General features: G+C 40.0%; 1 protein-coding gene across 1 annotated transcript in view; it reads right to left on the reverse strand.

The window, feature by feature from the left end:
* Positions 1-7,828: 7,828 nt before the first annotated feature.
* The window catches only part of IPO8 (importin 8), a 47,536-nt gene continuing 36,993 nt past the window's right edge, over positions 7,829-18,371 (reverse strand). The window contains exons 22-25 of the mRNA XM_058805277.1: positions 17,329-17,534; positions 15,684-15,920; positions 14,893-15,009; positions 7,829-14,188 (exon numbers count right to left, since the gene is read on the reverse strand). Coding sequence (XP_058661260.1) covers positions 14,091-14,188; positions 14,893-15,009; positions 15,684-15,920; positions 17,329-17,534 — 658 coding nt within the window. The 3' untranslated portion in view covers positions 7,829-14,090. The remainder of the gene's footprint in view (positions 14,189-14,892; positions 15,010-15,683; positions 15,921-17,328; positions 17,535-18,371) is intronic.

The following is an 18,371-nucleotide window of genomic DNA, read 5'->3' on the forward strand; positions in this document are numbered from 1 at the left end:
GAAGCAGAGATTTCTAGAATCACATGAAATCTAATATATAATACAAAAACATCCCATGCTAACAATACTCCTGAGGATAAGCCTTTATGTTGAAAGTAATATTGTTGTAGATGAAACATCACCTCCTTCCTGCAAGTGCAAGGAACAACACACACAGAAATAAAGCTGTTGTATATCAAAGGCTGCAAATCAACATTGAGACTCTTACAGCCAAGGCTTTGCCATTCTGAATAAAGGCATTCTGTCATTCCCTGAACTAAACTGAACCAGGACCCAAAGCAAGATAAATGTAGGAACAGAAGGGAAAAGTGTCCTAGACTACTAACAATGGCTTTTCAGAAAGTGCCAAAAGGGATGACTGACAGAAGTTACAGCATCAGAAAGCATGTGTTTAGAGATCTAGGATCTTCTCCTTTCACATACTCCTTCCTTGGATGCTCAGTTGGTCTAGGAAATCAAGGTGATGCTGGGTGTTGAGACTGTGAGCCTGACTGCCATACATACCCTGTCAGAAGAAACCCAAGGACACATTCAGGTGAAAAATAAATCTATCTTATTCTAACAAGTTTAAATCTCTAAATGCTGTGCACCTACAGAATGGTACAGCAGAGTCCAACATGGAGCACCATGACTGAAGTATGTAATAAAACCTATAGAACTGACTTTTGCTATCAGCTTTCCTGGGAACTGCTGGACTCAAAGCAGCACTTCAACACCATCAGAGCTTGCACCCATTTAAACAGTCACACCTCACAAAGAGCTTTCAGTACTACAAAACTTTGAACTCTAAACAAATTCAACATGTTAAAAAATGAGGGAGACTCTTCCTTTCAATGTCACTCCTGACTCTCTCTCTCCTGTAGCAAGTCAGGCCCATGGTAAAAAAAATATTTCAAGCCAATGGGTGGCACTCAGTACTATATGCTGGGTGTGTTGCTGATAGTTTGAATATATCAGATATTTTTAGGCACTGTGAGCAGTTCTAGGCAATCAAGCATTGTAATCAAGAGCATACAAAAGCTCAGCTACATCAGTTCAGTCAGGATTTTAAGGATTCAGGTTTTGCAACTCTGTCAGCTGATGTGCTGGGATGGTATGAGATGAGTTGCTCCTTGCTGTTCTGCAGACATTTTCAGCAGAATTTCACAGGCATGTTCAGAAGAATCATCTTCCTGAGAACTCCCCACTGTGCCCAGCTTAGCAGTTATTTCCATAATAGCAGCTTTCTGTGAGGAAATAGGAAACGTGGCGCTAGCTGGAGATATTCAGAGTTACCTGCCACGGTGAAAATCCCTGGGTTCCAGCGGGCCACACCATTTGTGAAATGACACAGAGATGTTAGAGGCAGGAAGATTATAGAGCAGGCAATCCTTAGATGATGCAAGAAGCCAAGAGAGGCAGCCCCGACACGGCGCGCTCAGCACCGCGGACAGCGGCACCGCGCCCGCACACACCTTCCCTCTCCCTCCCGTCCCAAACTGCCCGTACCTGTGCATCCCCTCCTCCTCAATGCCACACTGTTATCTACACCTTCCCACAGCCCCATCTGGCTTTTCAGTACATCCATAGAGAGGCAATAATTGTACAAATAAACTTTATACCAATTATATAAGTATATTCAGTATGTACCTGCACCTCTCATGGAGAGATCATTGCAAAGTGAGTCTGATAGTGAAACTGGAGACTGGGAAGACACAGTTGTGCTGCCTGTGCATGTCTATGTTTTAGGGTTAGGAATATGTCTGTTTTGAGCAGTTGTCACAGACATGTTTTATGAAAAATCCTTTCCTTAGGATTTTTTCTCCTTAGAAGCTGAGAGGCCTCAGAAACAAAATGCAAACAATGATTATCTGCTGCTGTGGAATGCAACAGGTGCATCTGTGATTGGTCTCATGTGGTTGTTTCTAATTAATGGCCAATCACAGTCCAGTTGTCCGGACTGTCTCTGTCAGTCACAAGCCTTTGTTATCATTCTTTTTCTATTCTTAGCTAGCCTTCTGATGAAATCCTTTCTTCTATTCTTTTAGTATAGTTTTAATATAATATATATAATAAAATAATAAATCAAACCTTCTGAAACATGGAGTCAACATTCTCATCTCTTCCCTCATCCTAAGACCCCTGTGAACACCACCACAAGCAGTTTCAGGGTCAGGAATATGCCTGTTTTGAGCAGTTTCAGGGTCAGGAATATGCCTATGCTTTCCCTGACAGTAACACAAAGTAAATGCCAACAGGTACCTTTCACAACCCTCAAAAGTCACTATTTTCCTGTCTAGCCTTTTTTCCTTCACCAATATGCTCTGTCTCCTTGGAAAACAACACGAGGGTCACAACCCATCTCCTTGAAACCTCTGGAGGTTCCTCCATCCAATTGGTTCTCCCATGCTTAGATCTTATGTCACAGAGATACTTCTTTTCTCCTGTGAACAATAAGCCTCCCGCTTCCCTCAGCAAGCAGAGTGTACCAGACACCTGCTGACACTTGGCAGTCCAAACAGCCACTGGTTTCTCATGTGGATTCTCCCTTTACACCTTCCTTTCCCCCACAGCTCTATAGTTTGTGATGCCACAGAACTCTACAGTTCATGCTTCAGCTTTTGGCCTGCTCTGAGGAAGTGACATACCCTTGTGATTGAAGCCAACACTCCTTGAAGCGAGCTGTGGTTACCAGAGTTGGAAACTGCATGGCAGTGGGACTCCTGCCTAATGCTTATTGCTTTTCCTGATCATTTCCTTTCAAATGCAAAGGCTAATTATCCTCTGCTGGAAGCAGAGCCTTTTCATTCAAGATTATTGCCATTATCACATTTTGAACAAGTCAAGCACCTGCCCTCCTAATGATCTCTGCCCACACAGGCCAACCAAATTTGCTACCCTCAAATTTCCCCTGTCCATCCCACAGAAAGGGCTGAAAGACTGGCTGGATAAAATTCTGAGCCATCTCTGAGCTGGCTGTGCTTTGGGCAGCAGGTTGACTACGAACCTCCTAAGCTCCTTTCTAACCTGAACTAAGTTCTAGTTCTAAGTCTTCAAGAAAGGATAGCATAGAAATTGACAGAAAATTCAGCTCTGTAACATGTTCCGTCAAGGGCTCTGTTTCCTAATTCTAAAAGACAGATCTGGACGCCATTGGCCCAGTGGATCTACACCTTCAGTAACTCAGAATCAGAACTTCACATACCTTTAGGTGCTTCTGTCCCACAGAGTTCCAAGCCCTTCATGCCAATGGCCTTTTTTCAAGGTCCTGCAACTTTGGTGTTCATAGATAATCTTTCAGAGTGCTGATGAAGTGCTGGCTTGAATGCCTTCCAAGTTTCCTGAATGCTGTAGTATCATTTACTTGAGAATCCACAGTAAAAAGCAAAATTAAAAAGCACCAAAAAGTCATGATAAATGGTGCAATTAAGGCAACAAAACACACTTTAAATCAAGAAGAGCTACAGCTCAGCTCCTGGGTATGGAAAGGTTCTAATTTACCATGGCAAAGACAAGGCATATGCATCAAATTAGTCATGTTTCAGAATCTCTCTTATGCACAAACATCAGCAAAACTGACTATCCACTTGCACACCACCAGCAAACAAGATGTGGAGACTTTTCTTCTCTAATTACTAAAAGTTATAAACCTTCTGAGTGTTTCTCTTTCCCCTCAAAATAAATCCACCAGGGGTGCACTCAGAGTAGTAGAATTCCCCACCCAACATGGATGACATATTTCCCTGAGCTTGCTTTATAAGAAGGAAGCGGGTTTTGCCAGAGGGTGACATCTGATGCCTTAGGAGCACAACCCTCACTCTCCTAACAAAAACCTAACAAGATAAGCCTCCTAATCTAAATTAGGTGCCTAAAATTAGGTAGTGTGCTAATTTTTTTTCCTTATCTACCTATTAGCATTCCATATCCTAGTGCTCATCTGTATATCTTCAAAGGTCCACAGTTGCTGATTTTTGCCCTCTATTTTTTCCTCAACCAAAAGTGGGATATTTTTTAAATAGTAAGAAAATGTTATTGCACAAAGTTTTGTTGTGAAACAGAAAGCATTCAGAGAAGGATAAAATGCTTCCCTGTGCTTTAATAGAGCTTCAAAAAATCTTTAGATTATGAACTGTTAGTGTACTGCTAGGCAATCTCCTGCAGAAGAATAAATCTTGGACTCAGGTGTCCCATGACACAAGTGACCTTGGATGAAAGCCACAAAAATGGCAACAAAATAAACTAGCACACATCCTTTGACATTAAGTAGCTGGTGCTATATTTTCCTGCAGCAATGCTGTCATAAAGTAAAATCCAGACTTAAAAGTCAACTACAGCTCCATACCCAAATAAAAAGTAGAAGCCAATTAAATCTTCCCCTGCCCAAAACTGGAACAAAGCAAAAATATGGAGATATTTTAAATATAAATACTAAGCAAAGCAATACTCACTTCTTCTTGTCATAGTTAATCTTGGATGTGTTTGCCTTACGTTTTTTGTATCTTAACTAACCTGCAGTACAGTAACAAAATTTCATCATATAAGGATTTGGGCCTTGATTCAGTAATTTGATCCTGAAACACTGAAAATTGCACAAAATCTATTTGAAAACATTTTACATTAAACTGTATCTAAAGAACGATAGAACAGTAAGAGAATCTCATGATACATGCTTTATGGGAGTATCTATTGACAGAAAAAACTAGCACCACTCCACAGTTAGGTTTCCTACTTCAGCAAATCACAGTCACAAACCCCAAAGAGGTGCACGTGTGAGAAGAGGATAGAGGAATCCAAAATCACAATGAAGTGAGAAAATTTCTGTGTTTACAAAAAGCAGAAGCTGCAGATCTAAGACAACATCCTGATGCCCTGAAGATCACTGCACTGTGAAGCTACAGAACAGACAGCAAAGTGAGAGGGTAAGAAAGCCTAATCAGAGCAGACAGAGACTAACACAAGCACTCCTTCTGTGACAGGCAGCCAGGAATGATTTGCAACCAAAACCAGCTGCTACTTCAGCCACACAGTGACAGTGGTTTGTGTATTTTATTAGGAGAATATCAATCACCAACAGAAAATCCCATTAAACAAAAAATCAAATGAGCCTTCACCAGACTTAAGAAGGAACCACAATAACACAGGCAGCCTGAGACTGCAGAATTCTCTCTTATTGACACAACAAGCTTTGGCAGCCAGGAAAGTTCCTTTAGAGCCTCCAGCCCGGTGGCTCAGCCCTGGGTTCCAAAGTACTTACAGATCAGAGGAGCACAATAGGAAAGTATCTGCAACCTCTTTACCTTAGATCTACCTTCATGTAATCAGTAAACCTTTTGATTTACAATGCATTGGGATAAATATTCTGTAACTGAACATCTGGAATAGTCACTCTTCTTCACAGTGATTTCCACGCTTGCTGTTCCAGTGAAATCAATGTTTATGGTATTTCTTGTGCATGGATTGTCTCCTGGCCAGGCTGGCTTTTTGTTTTCCCTCCATCACAATGGTGCAGACAGGTCCTTGTCAGTTTTTCTTCAAAACAGTAACAGAAACAGAGCTAATCACGCTGTTCACCCTGAGTTGATTCTTGTTTGGCAGAGTTATGATCCTTGCCACACTGAGGAACCAGACTCCATGTCTCTGTTTAATCTCACCTCATGCTGACACATTTCTGAGTGGTCTATACATAGCAAAGGATGGCAATAACTGGTTCAGCTCAGTGCACAGTCAAGATGCACTGTGCTGCTCTCCTGTTATTCTCATTGCAGTTTTGTTTAACCCCCTGCATCCTCCAGGAAGATCCTTATGGCAGGAGGAACATGAGACACAGGAAGTGCTCTCCCTGTGAGAGCCCAGTGCCAGCCCCATGGCCATGCTCAAATCCCTACACAAAGGTGCAGACTTTTGGCCCCATTACCACACTCTGCACAACAACCTCTCAGGGCAGGCAAGGAATGTTGTGTAAAAAGGACACTATGGAGTATTTCCATTTAATAGGAACTGCTTAAGGCATCCTTTGTTGTTCTGGTTGCACATTGTGCTCTACAAGGTGCTGAGAGATAGAAGGACAATGCATTTAATAAAAAAAGAAAAAATCCATTATTCATACACTGATATGACCTTTCCATACTCTGTATTTTGCTCAGAATCTCATTTATGTGACTAGGGAGAGTTTTTCTGATGTGCACACAATACCATGCAGCTTGAGTTCTGCCAGGAAAAAAAAATCAGCAGGAAACTGTATGACATTTGGTAAAGTCCCAGTAATTTAATCAAACGGGTAATTAAATTATTTAAATTGTTCATTTAACATACCTGGCAACAAGAGAAACCAAACACTGATCCTGTTTCATCTTTGCTAGGGACCAAATGGAACAAGTTATTATTTTACAAGACTGGGAATTAGAATTCAGGTTAAGGATACGATTCTAGTCCAAAAAAGATCAACACTGTCAGAGGGCAGGAGGCAGCATAGGAGCCAAATATTTACTTGGGTAACAAATACACTTTTAGAGCCTTTTAGAAGTGGCAATCACAACCTTCAACCCCACAAGCAATCCAGGATGTTTGTTAATACCTGCAGAGGGGCTCCCCAGCCTGCACCCTCACACATGGTGCAGATGATACTGCCAGTCATCTGCAGTTCTGCTTCCAATCCATCAGGTTCACTTCAAAGCCTCAGGGGGAATTAGCAATTGGGTTGTCATTCATCACCTTGCTGAGAACCATTTTTTCTCCAGGAGAGCTTGTCATACCAAGCAACCCACACAAAATACAATTAAACAGTGTCACTGCTAGACAGATTAAAATTGCAGTTCAATAGTGGAACTTGCTGTTGCTGAGCAATTTCATAAATTAAGTATGTTCTGGCAGAGCTGCTGTGGAAAGTATCAGCAGTAATCCAAACACCAGGACCTAGCCAATTGCATGGGTAAAAACCCTAGTTCTGTTAGAAGCAATAGCAAAACTCCCAGGCACTTATACAGAGAAATTTTAATTTCTCATGCCAGCTGCAACATGTTGCGATGGCTTTGGGCAAACTACACTAATTCAGCCTCCCTAGTTCAAAAACACAGACCAATGGCTTTGGGCAACCTACACTAATTCAGCCTCCCTAGTTCAAAAACACAGCCCACTAAGCACTGCTTCTAGAGACACAGACTGTGGAGGACACACAGAAGTGGTCCATACAATAAAGGGCAAGCATTATCAATCAGTGCAGTTTAACAAACAGGCTACTTCAGCAACTCACCACCAGAGAAATACTCCACTGATACAAATACCAGGCCTGCAGTTCCTGCCTGGAAAATTCATTTCTTGTCCTGTGGAAGGCAGGTAACTGTGTCTTCTTTATGAACTGCATGCACAGCAGACTGGCTGAAGCTCTGGTGCAGATGACTATCTTTACTAGTTGGATATTTTGAGGATTGTGTTTGGGTGTTCTGCATCAAATATCAGTTATGTTCTCTCCCAGCCAATGTGTGTAAGTGAACAGCTGCCTTCACAGGTCAGAGATTAACAAACACTGCTACACAAATGCACTTATTAACTCTGGGTAATATACACATTTGTTTAAAATGCACTTATTAACTCTGGGTAATATACACATTTGTTTAAAATGAATTCTCGGGTGTTCTTGCAAAGAAGTTTTATGGCTGTGTGAAAAGCAGCTATAAAATGAGATTTGGCTCCTTGGTAGGTGGCATGTTACAATTTTTTAAGAAATATTATTCTTCCCATATAAATGCACAACAGATGTAACATTCGACCTAAGCAATAAGATTTATTACTGTTTTTAAAGCAAATTCAGCACAGCTTAAGAGAACACTGCACAGAATTCTTTAAGCTAGGAAGAGGTTCTTTTTGTCATCAATGCATGCTTTGCATTTGTCAGTTCTTGCCTTCAAAGCCAACCCACAGTTTAGCATTTCAGGCTTTTTACAAAGGTGATGATCCTGCAATTCAATCTGCTAATGTAGCACATAGCAGGCTCCCTCCAGTCACAGCAGTCCTGGGCTCATCTCCTTGCTTTTAGTATCAAAAGAAATGTGCATGGCCTCTTTGGTCTCTTTTTGAGCCCCCAAAACATTTCATGTGATTTATGTTAGGCGTTATTCCAACAGCACATGCAATCAAAAGTAAGTGTCACACATTGTTTGGCAATGAAAAATAAACATTACAGCTGTGATCAAAGAACATGTCTTGCTTATATTGTCTTACATTAATTTCTTTACCTCATGCACTTTTGTATAAGTAGTGACAGTTTCATATTTTCTTCAGAAGCCACAGTTCTTCTGTTTTCTAAAAATAACCTGCTTATGCATAATCTTCTCTTTTCAAAGCACTGTTCTTCCTTTTGTTAAGTTCATTTCCAAGATTTCTGTGCATAAAAAGTGGTGAAAGATGGATATGTGCAACTTCACTAACAAACCTGCTGAAAATACCTAAAAATGAGGAACAATTCCTGGATAAATACCTTCAACGGTAAACAGTTCTGTGAGAAATGAATAGGCCTCCATGTTATGCAGTAGTTTTACATTTTGTATAAGGGCATGAAACATGAAAATTAAAACATACCTGAGAATAATATTAAAATCTCATTTCAAGAAAATTTTTGTTGCTCCACAGCTCTAACTATCAAGTAATTTCACAGTTTTTGCATTTCACTTCATGTAACATAATCCAGGTGGTCCAGCAGGCAGCCCCTGACAGTGTCTCAGGTGAATCCTGCCGCTGACACTGCTGTATTCACATTTGAGAAATCCATGTATCTGGAACTTCAGCTCCTACCCCACCATGAACAGAGCCAAACTCTCAAACTGTGAACCTCTATACAGCCTACAAAGAGAATTCCAGCATTATTATACCTCTTCCACCTCATTTTTCTGTTATGAACAACTTGTAATCAAAATTGTTTTCTGATCTCAAGTTCAAAGCACTGCACAAAATTTGGGGCTGCCCAAGCACATTCTCTTCCCAAAGGCAGGCAAGGGAAAAAGTTCTTGGATGCTGCTCTAAAAGATGTAGGCAAAATAGGGAATGCTGCAGATCTCAGATCATATCAAAAGCATCCCCCCAATTTAGATGAATCCTGTCCCAATTCATCACAACCACATATGCCTGCAGATTCCCTCTGAATTGGTGTTCTCCAAAACTCTTCTAGTCCAAGAGCAGTTCATCTGCCAGCTCCCCAGACAAAGAGCACTTTCGTTAGCCCTTTAGGAGGTAAGCTGATCATCTTTAGGAAAGATTGTAATCCCACTGAGTGTCTCATGTTGGTGATTGCATATCAGTCAGGACAAGCAGTTCCCAGACTTTTTAAACGGATGCATCTGATTTCTGGCAGAGAAAAATCACATTAAGTCTTCACCTCTCATGCATGGCTGTCAGCCTGGGTACTGACATCCATACAGATGATGCATATTGGATCTGAAGAGTACCTGTGTGTATTTGCAGTATCAGAAATAGATCCACAGGCCAGGAAAATTTTGGCCTGTCCAGCGCCCAAGTACTGCCTTAATTTTCTTTCATTTTTCACTGGTTTTCCCTGACTAGTTTAACAAAAGTAGTAGCAGTGGAAGAGGTGTCCAAAGCAAGCAGCTTGGCCTCCACATCCCCTTTATGATATGGTTTTATGCTGAGACTTTTTTGTACCTGGAAGAGTGTCTGGCTTCCTTAAACACAATGGGAACATGCACCTCTACTGTATCCCACCCACCTGGGTTAAAACCTGATATCCCAGAGAAAAGAGTGGTATTTTCACTCCTAAGATCAAGAAGTTCATAGCCATGCCTGCTGTATGCTCTTCTGCAGTGAGGGAAAATCAATTCTCTGCCTACCTGCAGAGACAGCCTCTTGGACCTGAAGAATGTCCTCAATCAGAGACAGAGATCCTTGAGGAACTGACCACCAGACTGCCAAATACTAACAAAAGATTGACTGGGGCACATCTCAGGATGAGGACTGGGTACTCCATTACATAGTGCATTTCTGCCTATCCTTTGAGCAAATTTCAGTCCAAGGTATGGGGATTTCAAAGTGCCCATATTAAGGAGTAAATCACAGAAAGGCTCATCAAACCACAGGCACAAGTGAGGAGCTTTTGAAGTTCTGTATCATCTGTGTATGTCAAATGAGCGACTGTTCTACAGTGAGAAATGCAACTGATAAATTGCATTGCTTTAAGATTTTATAAAAATTGCTTAAGGTTTACCTTTTCAGGTCTTTTGAAAACTCCCTGGAATGTCCAATAACATTGTGGCTGACAAAAGAAGAAAAGGAGGAAACAAAAAGACAAGAAAGCATTTTGGAAACAGGACAGTTAATCATTCATGTTGTCTACAATTCCTTTGGCTCAAGACAATCTCAAGACAGACTCTGGCTTTGTAGTAAGAAAAAAAATATCTCTACTGTCCTACCATGTATGATGGAATCCAGAGGCACAAACTGCCAGGACTTCACAGGCAAAGGGCATGTCCTAAAGCAGAGCATTTCATGGCTCCCTCTCATCCCACAGGCAGCCTTTTTCCCTAAAGGAAAGAATCTTACAATATCATTTTGTGTGGCATTCTTTAAATATTTTGACTTAACACTTCCCAAGTACATTCATTTCAGTCAGATTGTGCACATGTGGGTTTTGGGGGATTGTTGAGGTTTGGGCTTTCCAACCTTTCCCTCAGCTTGATATTCTGCACTCTTCCAGGAGCCGGCCATTGTGAATAAAGATTCTGCTTTGTAATGAAAGCAAGCAATGTACTTCAATGCTGAAAGATAGACAGCAAAAAAGAGGCAGCAAAAACATGTGGTGATTCTTATTTTCTTTTCACAAGTGACAAAACAGCATATGCAGTTCAACACCCAGGATCAGTTAATTTTATCTGGAAAAGCAGCTTATGTAAGTTCCCATTTGCTATGATTACAACCCCCATAACACTAATTTCCTATGTAAAGCCACTGTGGTGCCCACACAGATCATCCTTACATTTTGGGATTATGGGCATGGGGCAACATAAGTCACCAGTTATCAGCCTTTGTTTTATTTTGCAGTACATTCATGATTCTCTATCCTTCCAATGGCAAATACATCATGCTTGCTTGGCAGTGCTGGTATCTGATATTCCACAATTACCTCGGTTCAAAGTGAGACAGTAAATGCACATTTGTGTTACTCTCCCTTTAATGCAGTACAAAGCTGGACACAGCTCAGAAAGAAACACCTAAAATCCAGTACGTATTTATGAGCATGTACAAATGGGTATTTATCATGTTAAAAGAGAACCATGTGTTAAAATGAAGGCCAGAGCCCAATAAATCTTTTTGGATGAAAACCCTTTTCAAAAAAAAGGAATAAAATCATTAACATTTGCTTTTGCCAGTAGAAACATTTGCTCATGAATCTTCTGGGGAGGGAAAGGCATTTAACCTTTTTACATGCCATTCCCTCAGACATCTCTGACCCCAATGCAAAATAGACAACAAAGATTCCCAACTCCACAATGCTGATTAAACTCTTGTATGAAACATCTGGATGAAATTTTCTTGGCAGCTGATTTGAAAAGTATACAAGAAGCAGAACTAGGGAGCAGCCATAGTTCAGCTTAGTGACACCAAGATGATGCTATGCAAAAGCAGATTTTACCTTGAACACAAACTCCTAAATATAAGCCTGCGACAGTGCAAGCAACCTCATTAGCAGAAGAAAAATAAATCCATCTTCTACTCTGCACATCAGTATAGAGAAGGCAAATGGGCTTTGAAAGAAACCCAACTTGACAATCTTGCTTCTTTTAATAAAATAATAAAGGGCTTTAACAGTTTACCTGCCTAATAACTAACTTCAATTGACAGGTAAGAGAGAAGTCACCAGTGCCCTTAACTTCCAAAAACTATTTCTTACATTGGTGAATGATTTCAAAACTTCTGTGGTTTCTGATGAACTCCCCAACAAACTGGATGTATTGCTTTCTTACTTAGTGTCTCAGTCAGTACACCCCCAGGCCTAAATTAGGAAGTGACCTGTAATTTTCATAACCTGACATTCAAAATAAAGGATATCTTGGCCCTCTTCTGCCTGACCTTAAAGAGCCTGTCCAGTGCAGCTCAATAGACTGTTCTCTTTTAAAAATACAGACCCTGGAATTCTCACTGTTTCCACATGTACAACAGGCCTAAAAATGAGACATTTTCACTGTTGCTATTAAATAAGCAGCATCAGTGAAAAACCTACATGAACCAGGCCAACTTTACTCTGTAGCTGCTGGGGAAAGGAAGGCAAAAAAAAAAGAAAGAGGAAGCAGCAGCACAGAAACAGCCTTAGAGTCTGACAAAAAGGTGCAGGAAACAGGAAAGTGCAGGGAACATTCTGCCCCACAGCTGCCAGGCCAGGAAAATTCCAGAAGGAACGGGTAGAGATCCTCTGGCCTTTTCCAGAAGCCAAGGCACAGAGTACTTCAGATTTATCAGACTCACCCAGAATAACAAAATGAAAGCTTCAGCACTGCACAGAGCCAGCAGTCTGTAATTTACTGTAGTTGAAGAAAATTTGATGGGGTATGGGAAAGGCTTTGACTTTTTATTTTGGACACTGCTGTAAAGAAATAGATTATTAGTATGTGTTTAAAACTGATTGGTGAATATTTTTAAATCATAAAGAAATTAACACAAAGACAAAATCTGGTCTAAACATTTTATCTCCAATCCAAAATTCACATTCTAAAGCACCCCTATTGCTTTTTGCTACACCACTGTGATCCCAGTAGAGCTAAAGGAGGGGCACCTATTCAAATTAGTACTGCTATCACTTCCTCTCTAAATGAACTTCTCCACAAACACCTTGTCCTATAGAACTCTTTAGGTTGGAAAAGACCTCTAAGGTCATCACGTACAACTGTTAACTCCATGTTCACTGCAAAACCCTGCCCCTAAGTGCCACATCTATGTGTTGCTTAAACACTTCCAGGGATGTTGATTCTTCCCACTTCCCTGGGCAACCTGTCCCAATGTGTGACCACTCTTCCCATGAGGAAATTTTTCCTAATACCTAGTCTAAACCTCCAGTGGTGAAACCAGTCTTCAAAATTCAGGAAAAAAATCTGTCAGAAGAAATTTTAGCATGGAATAAGAATAACCAACTGCAATGCAGACCAGAAATACAATCACAAAGTGTAACAATAAGAAGTAAGTTTGAAGCTGTTCTTCTTCTATCAAAATAAATAAAATATTGCAAATATTTTGTACCACATTATTCAGTACTACCACTGGAATGGTAATGAAAGAAAAAAACCAGAAGAGATTATCCCATGTATAATCCAATATTCATCAATAATAGCAGAAATAAGCTGTCATGTAGAACATCTACATGAGAGGGCCACATCATTTGTCCAGGCAGGAGCTAATATTGATGTAGATTTAGGGTAGGCACCTGCCAGGCAAGCCACTGTAACTCAAGCAAATTGAATTCATGGCTAAGAGAAATAATTTAAGACTACTGCATCAAGGGAAAATCTGCCATTTTGTTAAGACCCTTTGACATAACCAGTGTTTGCTCTGCAACTCCAACAGGCACCTCCCTCTACACATTTGGTCTGCACCAAATAGGGAAGGTGTGCTAATATTGTGAATCCGGCAATTTGTATGCAACCAACAAACAATTAAACCGAGCAGTAAAAAGCAGGTGATTGGAAAACATGGAACCAAGGCTTACAGTGTATCAAGAAATGTCCTTACACTTAAAAAATTATAATGCACTCCAAAATCCATTTGTTCAGGCAATCCATGTACAACAGAAGGCACTGTTATCCATATGAATCTATCAATTCTGCACAGCAAAAACCTGAGAAGTGCAACTCAATTAGATGCAGCCTGGCCCCTCCCGGTCATCCAGGTTCCTTGAGGACGAACATTTCCTTTCAGTCCATCAAATTATAAAAACACCACAAGAATTTGTAAATTACAGTAGCTGGTTAGAAAGAGCATTCTGGTGGGGGAAGCACACTGCTATTTCCCAGAAAACCTTCAGCAGCATTAAATTACCCTCCCCTATCACTCAGAAGTCACGATGATTTCAAGAAAATGTAATGATGAGACCCTTCCCATTGACCTTTGTAGCCAATCCTTCAGTTGCCACCGGGAGTATTTCCAGCAAAATTAAATGCTGTTATCAGTCCTTTGTTGTCAAATGTGTAGCCACTTTGTTGTTCTATTGTCTTAGTCTCTAGAATTCAAAGAAAAAGGATATGAAAAATAAGTCTACAGAGAACAAACACATGGTGACTCTTACAAAGTAAGAGACAATACAGCTCAACTATGAATGCAAAGTTATGGAAAAAACTCTCAGCTGAGTCAAAATTTCATTCCCGAAATGCAATGACAGGAATAAATTACACTCAGGTTTTCTCTGAGGGCATAAATGTGCACACCTCTACAACAGAGTTGAGAAATTAATCCTTTACCAAGTCAGTCTATGCTACACTATTCTTTTTTATTAAATCTGAATTTATTTTCCATGATGCAAGCTTTCTACACATCTAAAACATCACACTAACTGCAAGGCAACATAAGTAGCTAAAAAGTTAGAAAACTTTTAAACATAATAACTGATAGTAATCTTCATCAAATGCCTGGCTGCTGATAGATATTGCCTTAATTTGTTCTTCATTTCAAATGTCAGATTGTTTAAAACTAGTTCATACCCTGTTGAAAAAAAACAACAGCACAAGTCAATGAGAAGGCAATTAATTAGAAACAACAGTAAACTTACTCTGAATAACACACACTTCCAGGCAAGGAATAATGTAATCATGATATCCTGCTCACGCTTCCTAGAAAACGTTGATTAGCACAGAGGTGGTTGTTACAGATCAGAAGCAGTTCCAACATCTCTGCAAGAGCTGAAAGGGGCCCAGGGAAGCTTCTCACCTGCAGCAGTTCTCCTGTGCTCTGCTAATGTGTAGATCTCCTGCAGCTGTTTCTTCTGATCCTCACTCAAAGGTGCAGTCAGGGAGTGGTACCAGGCTGCATCCCGGCTCTGCACCGCTGTCAGGGCAGCAAGGGAGGGAAAGGGACCATCAGCTTACACACAAGTTCATTTCAGAATAACAAACTGAACCACATGAAATTCTGGCTGGTTTTAAAACAGAATCTGCACTGCAAAACAAGATCAGTATTCCTGTCGGTTTTCTTTGCACAGAATTCCCACTCTAATAGAGACAATCCATTTTGGGGGACTTAATTACATCCTCTGCTTATGAAACAGAACGTTAACCATGTAGCCATTATTCATAGACAATGTGAATTGAATCTTCTTGTTTAAAACTCATATGAAAACTAAAAGCAACAGGATTAGTGAAACAGGAAAGGGAGAAAATAATTTCTCCATTAAAATCAAGTAGGTGACAAATATTTCTCTATATATGAGTCCCTCTAGTGACCAAGCCCCACTTATTTAGGCTGTGATTGAAAAATTCTGAGGGAGAATGTGAAGAGAATTAATCTTTGGCTCTATTTGCTGTCATTTTTTTTGCAGCACTAGTAAGCCAAAAAATTGTAGGACTAACGTTAAAAAGTGAGATCAGGTTTTACCATTTCAGTAATCTAAACCATTACTCATAACAAAGAAAAGGGTTTTCCCCAGTGATGACTATAAACATCTCCAAATTAAAGCATGATTTCATCATGTTATATCATTCTGCCAACCAGCAAAGACATACTCAGAAGTGCTTGTGTAAAAAACTGGTATTCATCAACACCATTTTCAAGGTCAAGAGGTGTGCTGAACCCTTCAAGAGCAGTCTCCTCCAATGCATCTTCATCCCAGTCATCATCATCATCATCGTCTTCATCCTCTTCCTCTCCACCTCCAGCACTGCCACCTCCTCCTCCACTGTGGTTCTCTTGCATTGCCTGGCTCACTTCATTTGTCTCATCCTCATCGCTCGGTATCTCTTCTGCAAAAGCATTGGTATGTTTTGTAAAACAAAGTTTAATACTACAAGGAAACAATGACTGATGAATTAAAAACAATTAGTAAATCTAGGTTTTGGCTGGAAAGGGGAACATCTGTTAACATCCCTTCCCCAAAATCTTTAATAGTCTTATGTTAAATGTTAAAATGTTTCTTACATTCAAGATCAGTTAAACTTTTGTTTCTACACAGACTCGAGGAATGTGGAACTGCCATCTTTTTTCTTCTTTCATTTATGCAGTCATTGTGCAATTACAGGGTCCAAAATTTTTGAAGAAACGTCTTCCAAGAAATGGTCCATCACTCCACTTTTTAAATTACAGAGACTTGCACAGAATTCTCAAATGCATATGAAACCATGAGAAATCCATCTGCAGACCAACTGTATGCCTTCTCTTCTTGAGTGTTGCCTTATTTGAACACCTTAAGTTGGTGTTACCTTCCATTCTGCTTATGAAACTATGACCCCCTGATTTAAATGCAACTACAACCTGCAATTCTAATACTGATTTTTCCTAATTAAGGAAAAGCATTTCTGACTTATAATCAAGATTTTAAAAAACCAAAACCTTCATTTCCAAACCTGCAGCTCTTCCTGTGTTAGCAGTTTAGAAAGAATAAAGATGACTATAGATGCAGCAAGCAGGGACTGAATCACAGGATAGAGATTTGAACATTTCTGTGCTGTTTCCATACTGTATTCCTATGCAGTGAGAAGAATTCTGTGATTCCATTACAGAACAATTATAGGTGAAATGTGAGTGGATTACATAATATGCTTAGGTCCAATCTGATTTTCAGACCTCAAAACATCTACTCCTTGTCAAACACATTTGCCTGCAATGCTGTGGATAATTCCTTCCCCTCAATTTCCTCTGTAAGGCATTCTTTGATGTTTTTTCTCTTCTGGCAGACACAGAGGTTAGAGGCCTGTGTGCTCAAGGAACCTCAGCTGTTTCAAACCCTACTCTGCAAACAACCTTCCATTTGGACAAAGATCTGCCAGGATCTCCCTCAAAATTCAGTCAAAAAGGTCTTTCAAATAGCTGGGTAGTGGAACAGCTTCTGTCCAGGAAGAATATACCTAGTGGAGTCCTGGCAAACTCCTGCTGCCTATGTGAGAAGACAGTATATTCACAACCCAGAAGAGTACACCTGCAAGTTACTCTTGAACCAATACTACCCTTTCACAAAATGTTAGCTGTTACACCTTGAAACATTTTGATTACACACTTTGGGAGGAAAAATCAATCCCTAAGATGGTATTTCAAGCACCCAGTAAGCCGAGCTATTTTCAGCAGACTAATGAGTCTTAAAAACGAACTGCAATTTCTTACCCCCTTTAAATTAAATCCAGACAAAATCCACAATGTGAAAAGGGGAGATTTTACCATTATCTTCTGCAAAGTGTTTTTCATCTTTAGCATGATCCTCGTGTTCTGTGAGCTCTCGTGAGGCGCACACTTGTTTTAAGCCCAAGAAGAGGAGGAGGATTGAAGGAACAATCTGGGCAGCCACAGCATCCACTGCAGGTGGTCGGTTCTGCAATTCCATTAGGATGCTCAGTCCTATTATACACATCTTTCTGTCATGGAGTCTGAAACAAGACACTATTGTTAGACAAAACCAGATTTTTCATTGCAAGGATATACAGAGACCATTAAAATCTTGACATGGGCAGAAGACAATGTCTCAGAGTCTATGTTCAAAGATCCTACACAAACTATTTTCTTCATTCTGAATGCAAGTTTCCCACTGGAAAGTACTCATCCAAGAACAATTAAACAACTTTCAAGCACTGGTCAAATTCCTGGAGCAACTTTTTCTGATTACCAAATGCAAAATTTGTAATGCTAAATAAATACTGTTTAATAATTATGTAGACTATCTTGTCTTTAATAAAGCATTTGATACAGATTATCATTATTAAATAGGATGGAAAATTAATTTGCCTTGGCTTTGATAGCAGTACTGTTTCAGGGATGGAAATTGGCAAAAACTATTAGTGAAGAGCAATGATAAGCAGGAATGCATTGAATCACAGGGTGCATTTATGGAATGCCCCAGGGACAGATGAAGTTAAATTATGAGAAGTCCATCAGAATGGCTTATACATATTTCAATATACAATTTCTAATGCTAACTTCAGACACATTGCTAACTCTGGTGAAAGCAGGGAAATAATTCCAACTTATCAAGAGTAACTGGCAGTATACTCAAACTGGGAACTTACAAATGAGCAGCCCTCCAGTAAAACAAACTGAAGACAATTGAAGGGAAAGAAATTAATTGAATTAGTAGCAGAAAGATTTTTATGGGACCACAGTCAGGAAACTAGGTAAGACCCTATGCTCTTAAACATTAGAATTGATTTTCACTTCCAGAAAAAGGAATTTTTGCAAACAAGATGGAAAAAAAAATCTCCAGGTGCCTC

The sequence above is a fragment of the Ammospiza caudacuta genome, chromosome 5 (genome assembly GCF_027887145.1).
Source record: "Ammospiza caudacuta isolate bAmmCau1 chromosome 5, bAmmCau1.pri, whole genome shotgun sequence".
In the NCBI taxonomy this organism is placed as follows: Eukaryota; Metazoa; Chordata; class Aves; order Passeriformes; family Passerellidae; genus Ammospiza; species Ammospiza caudacuta.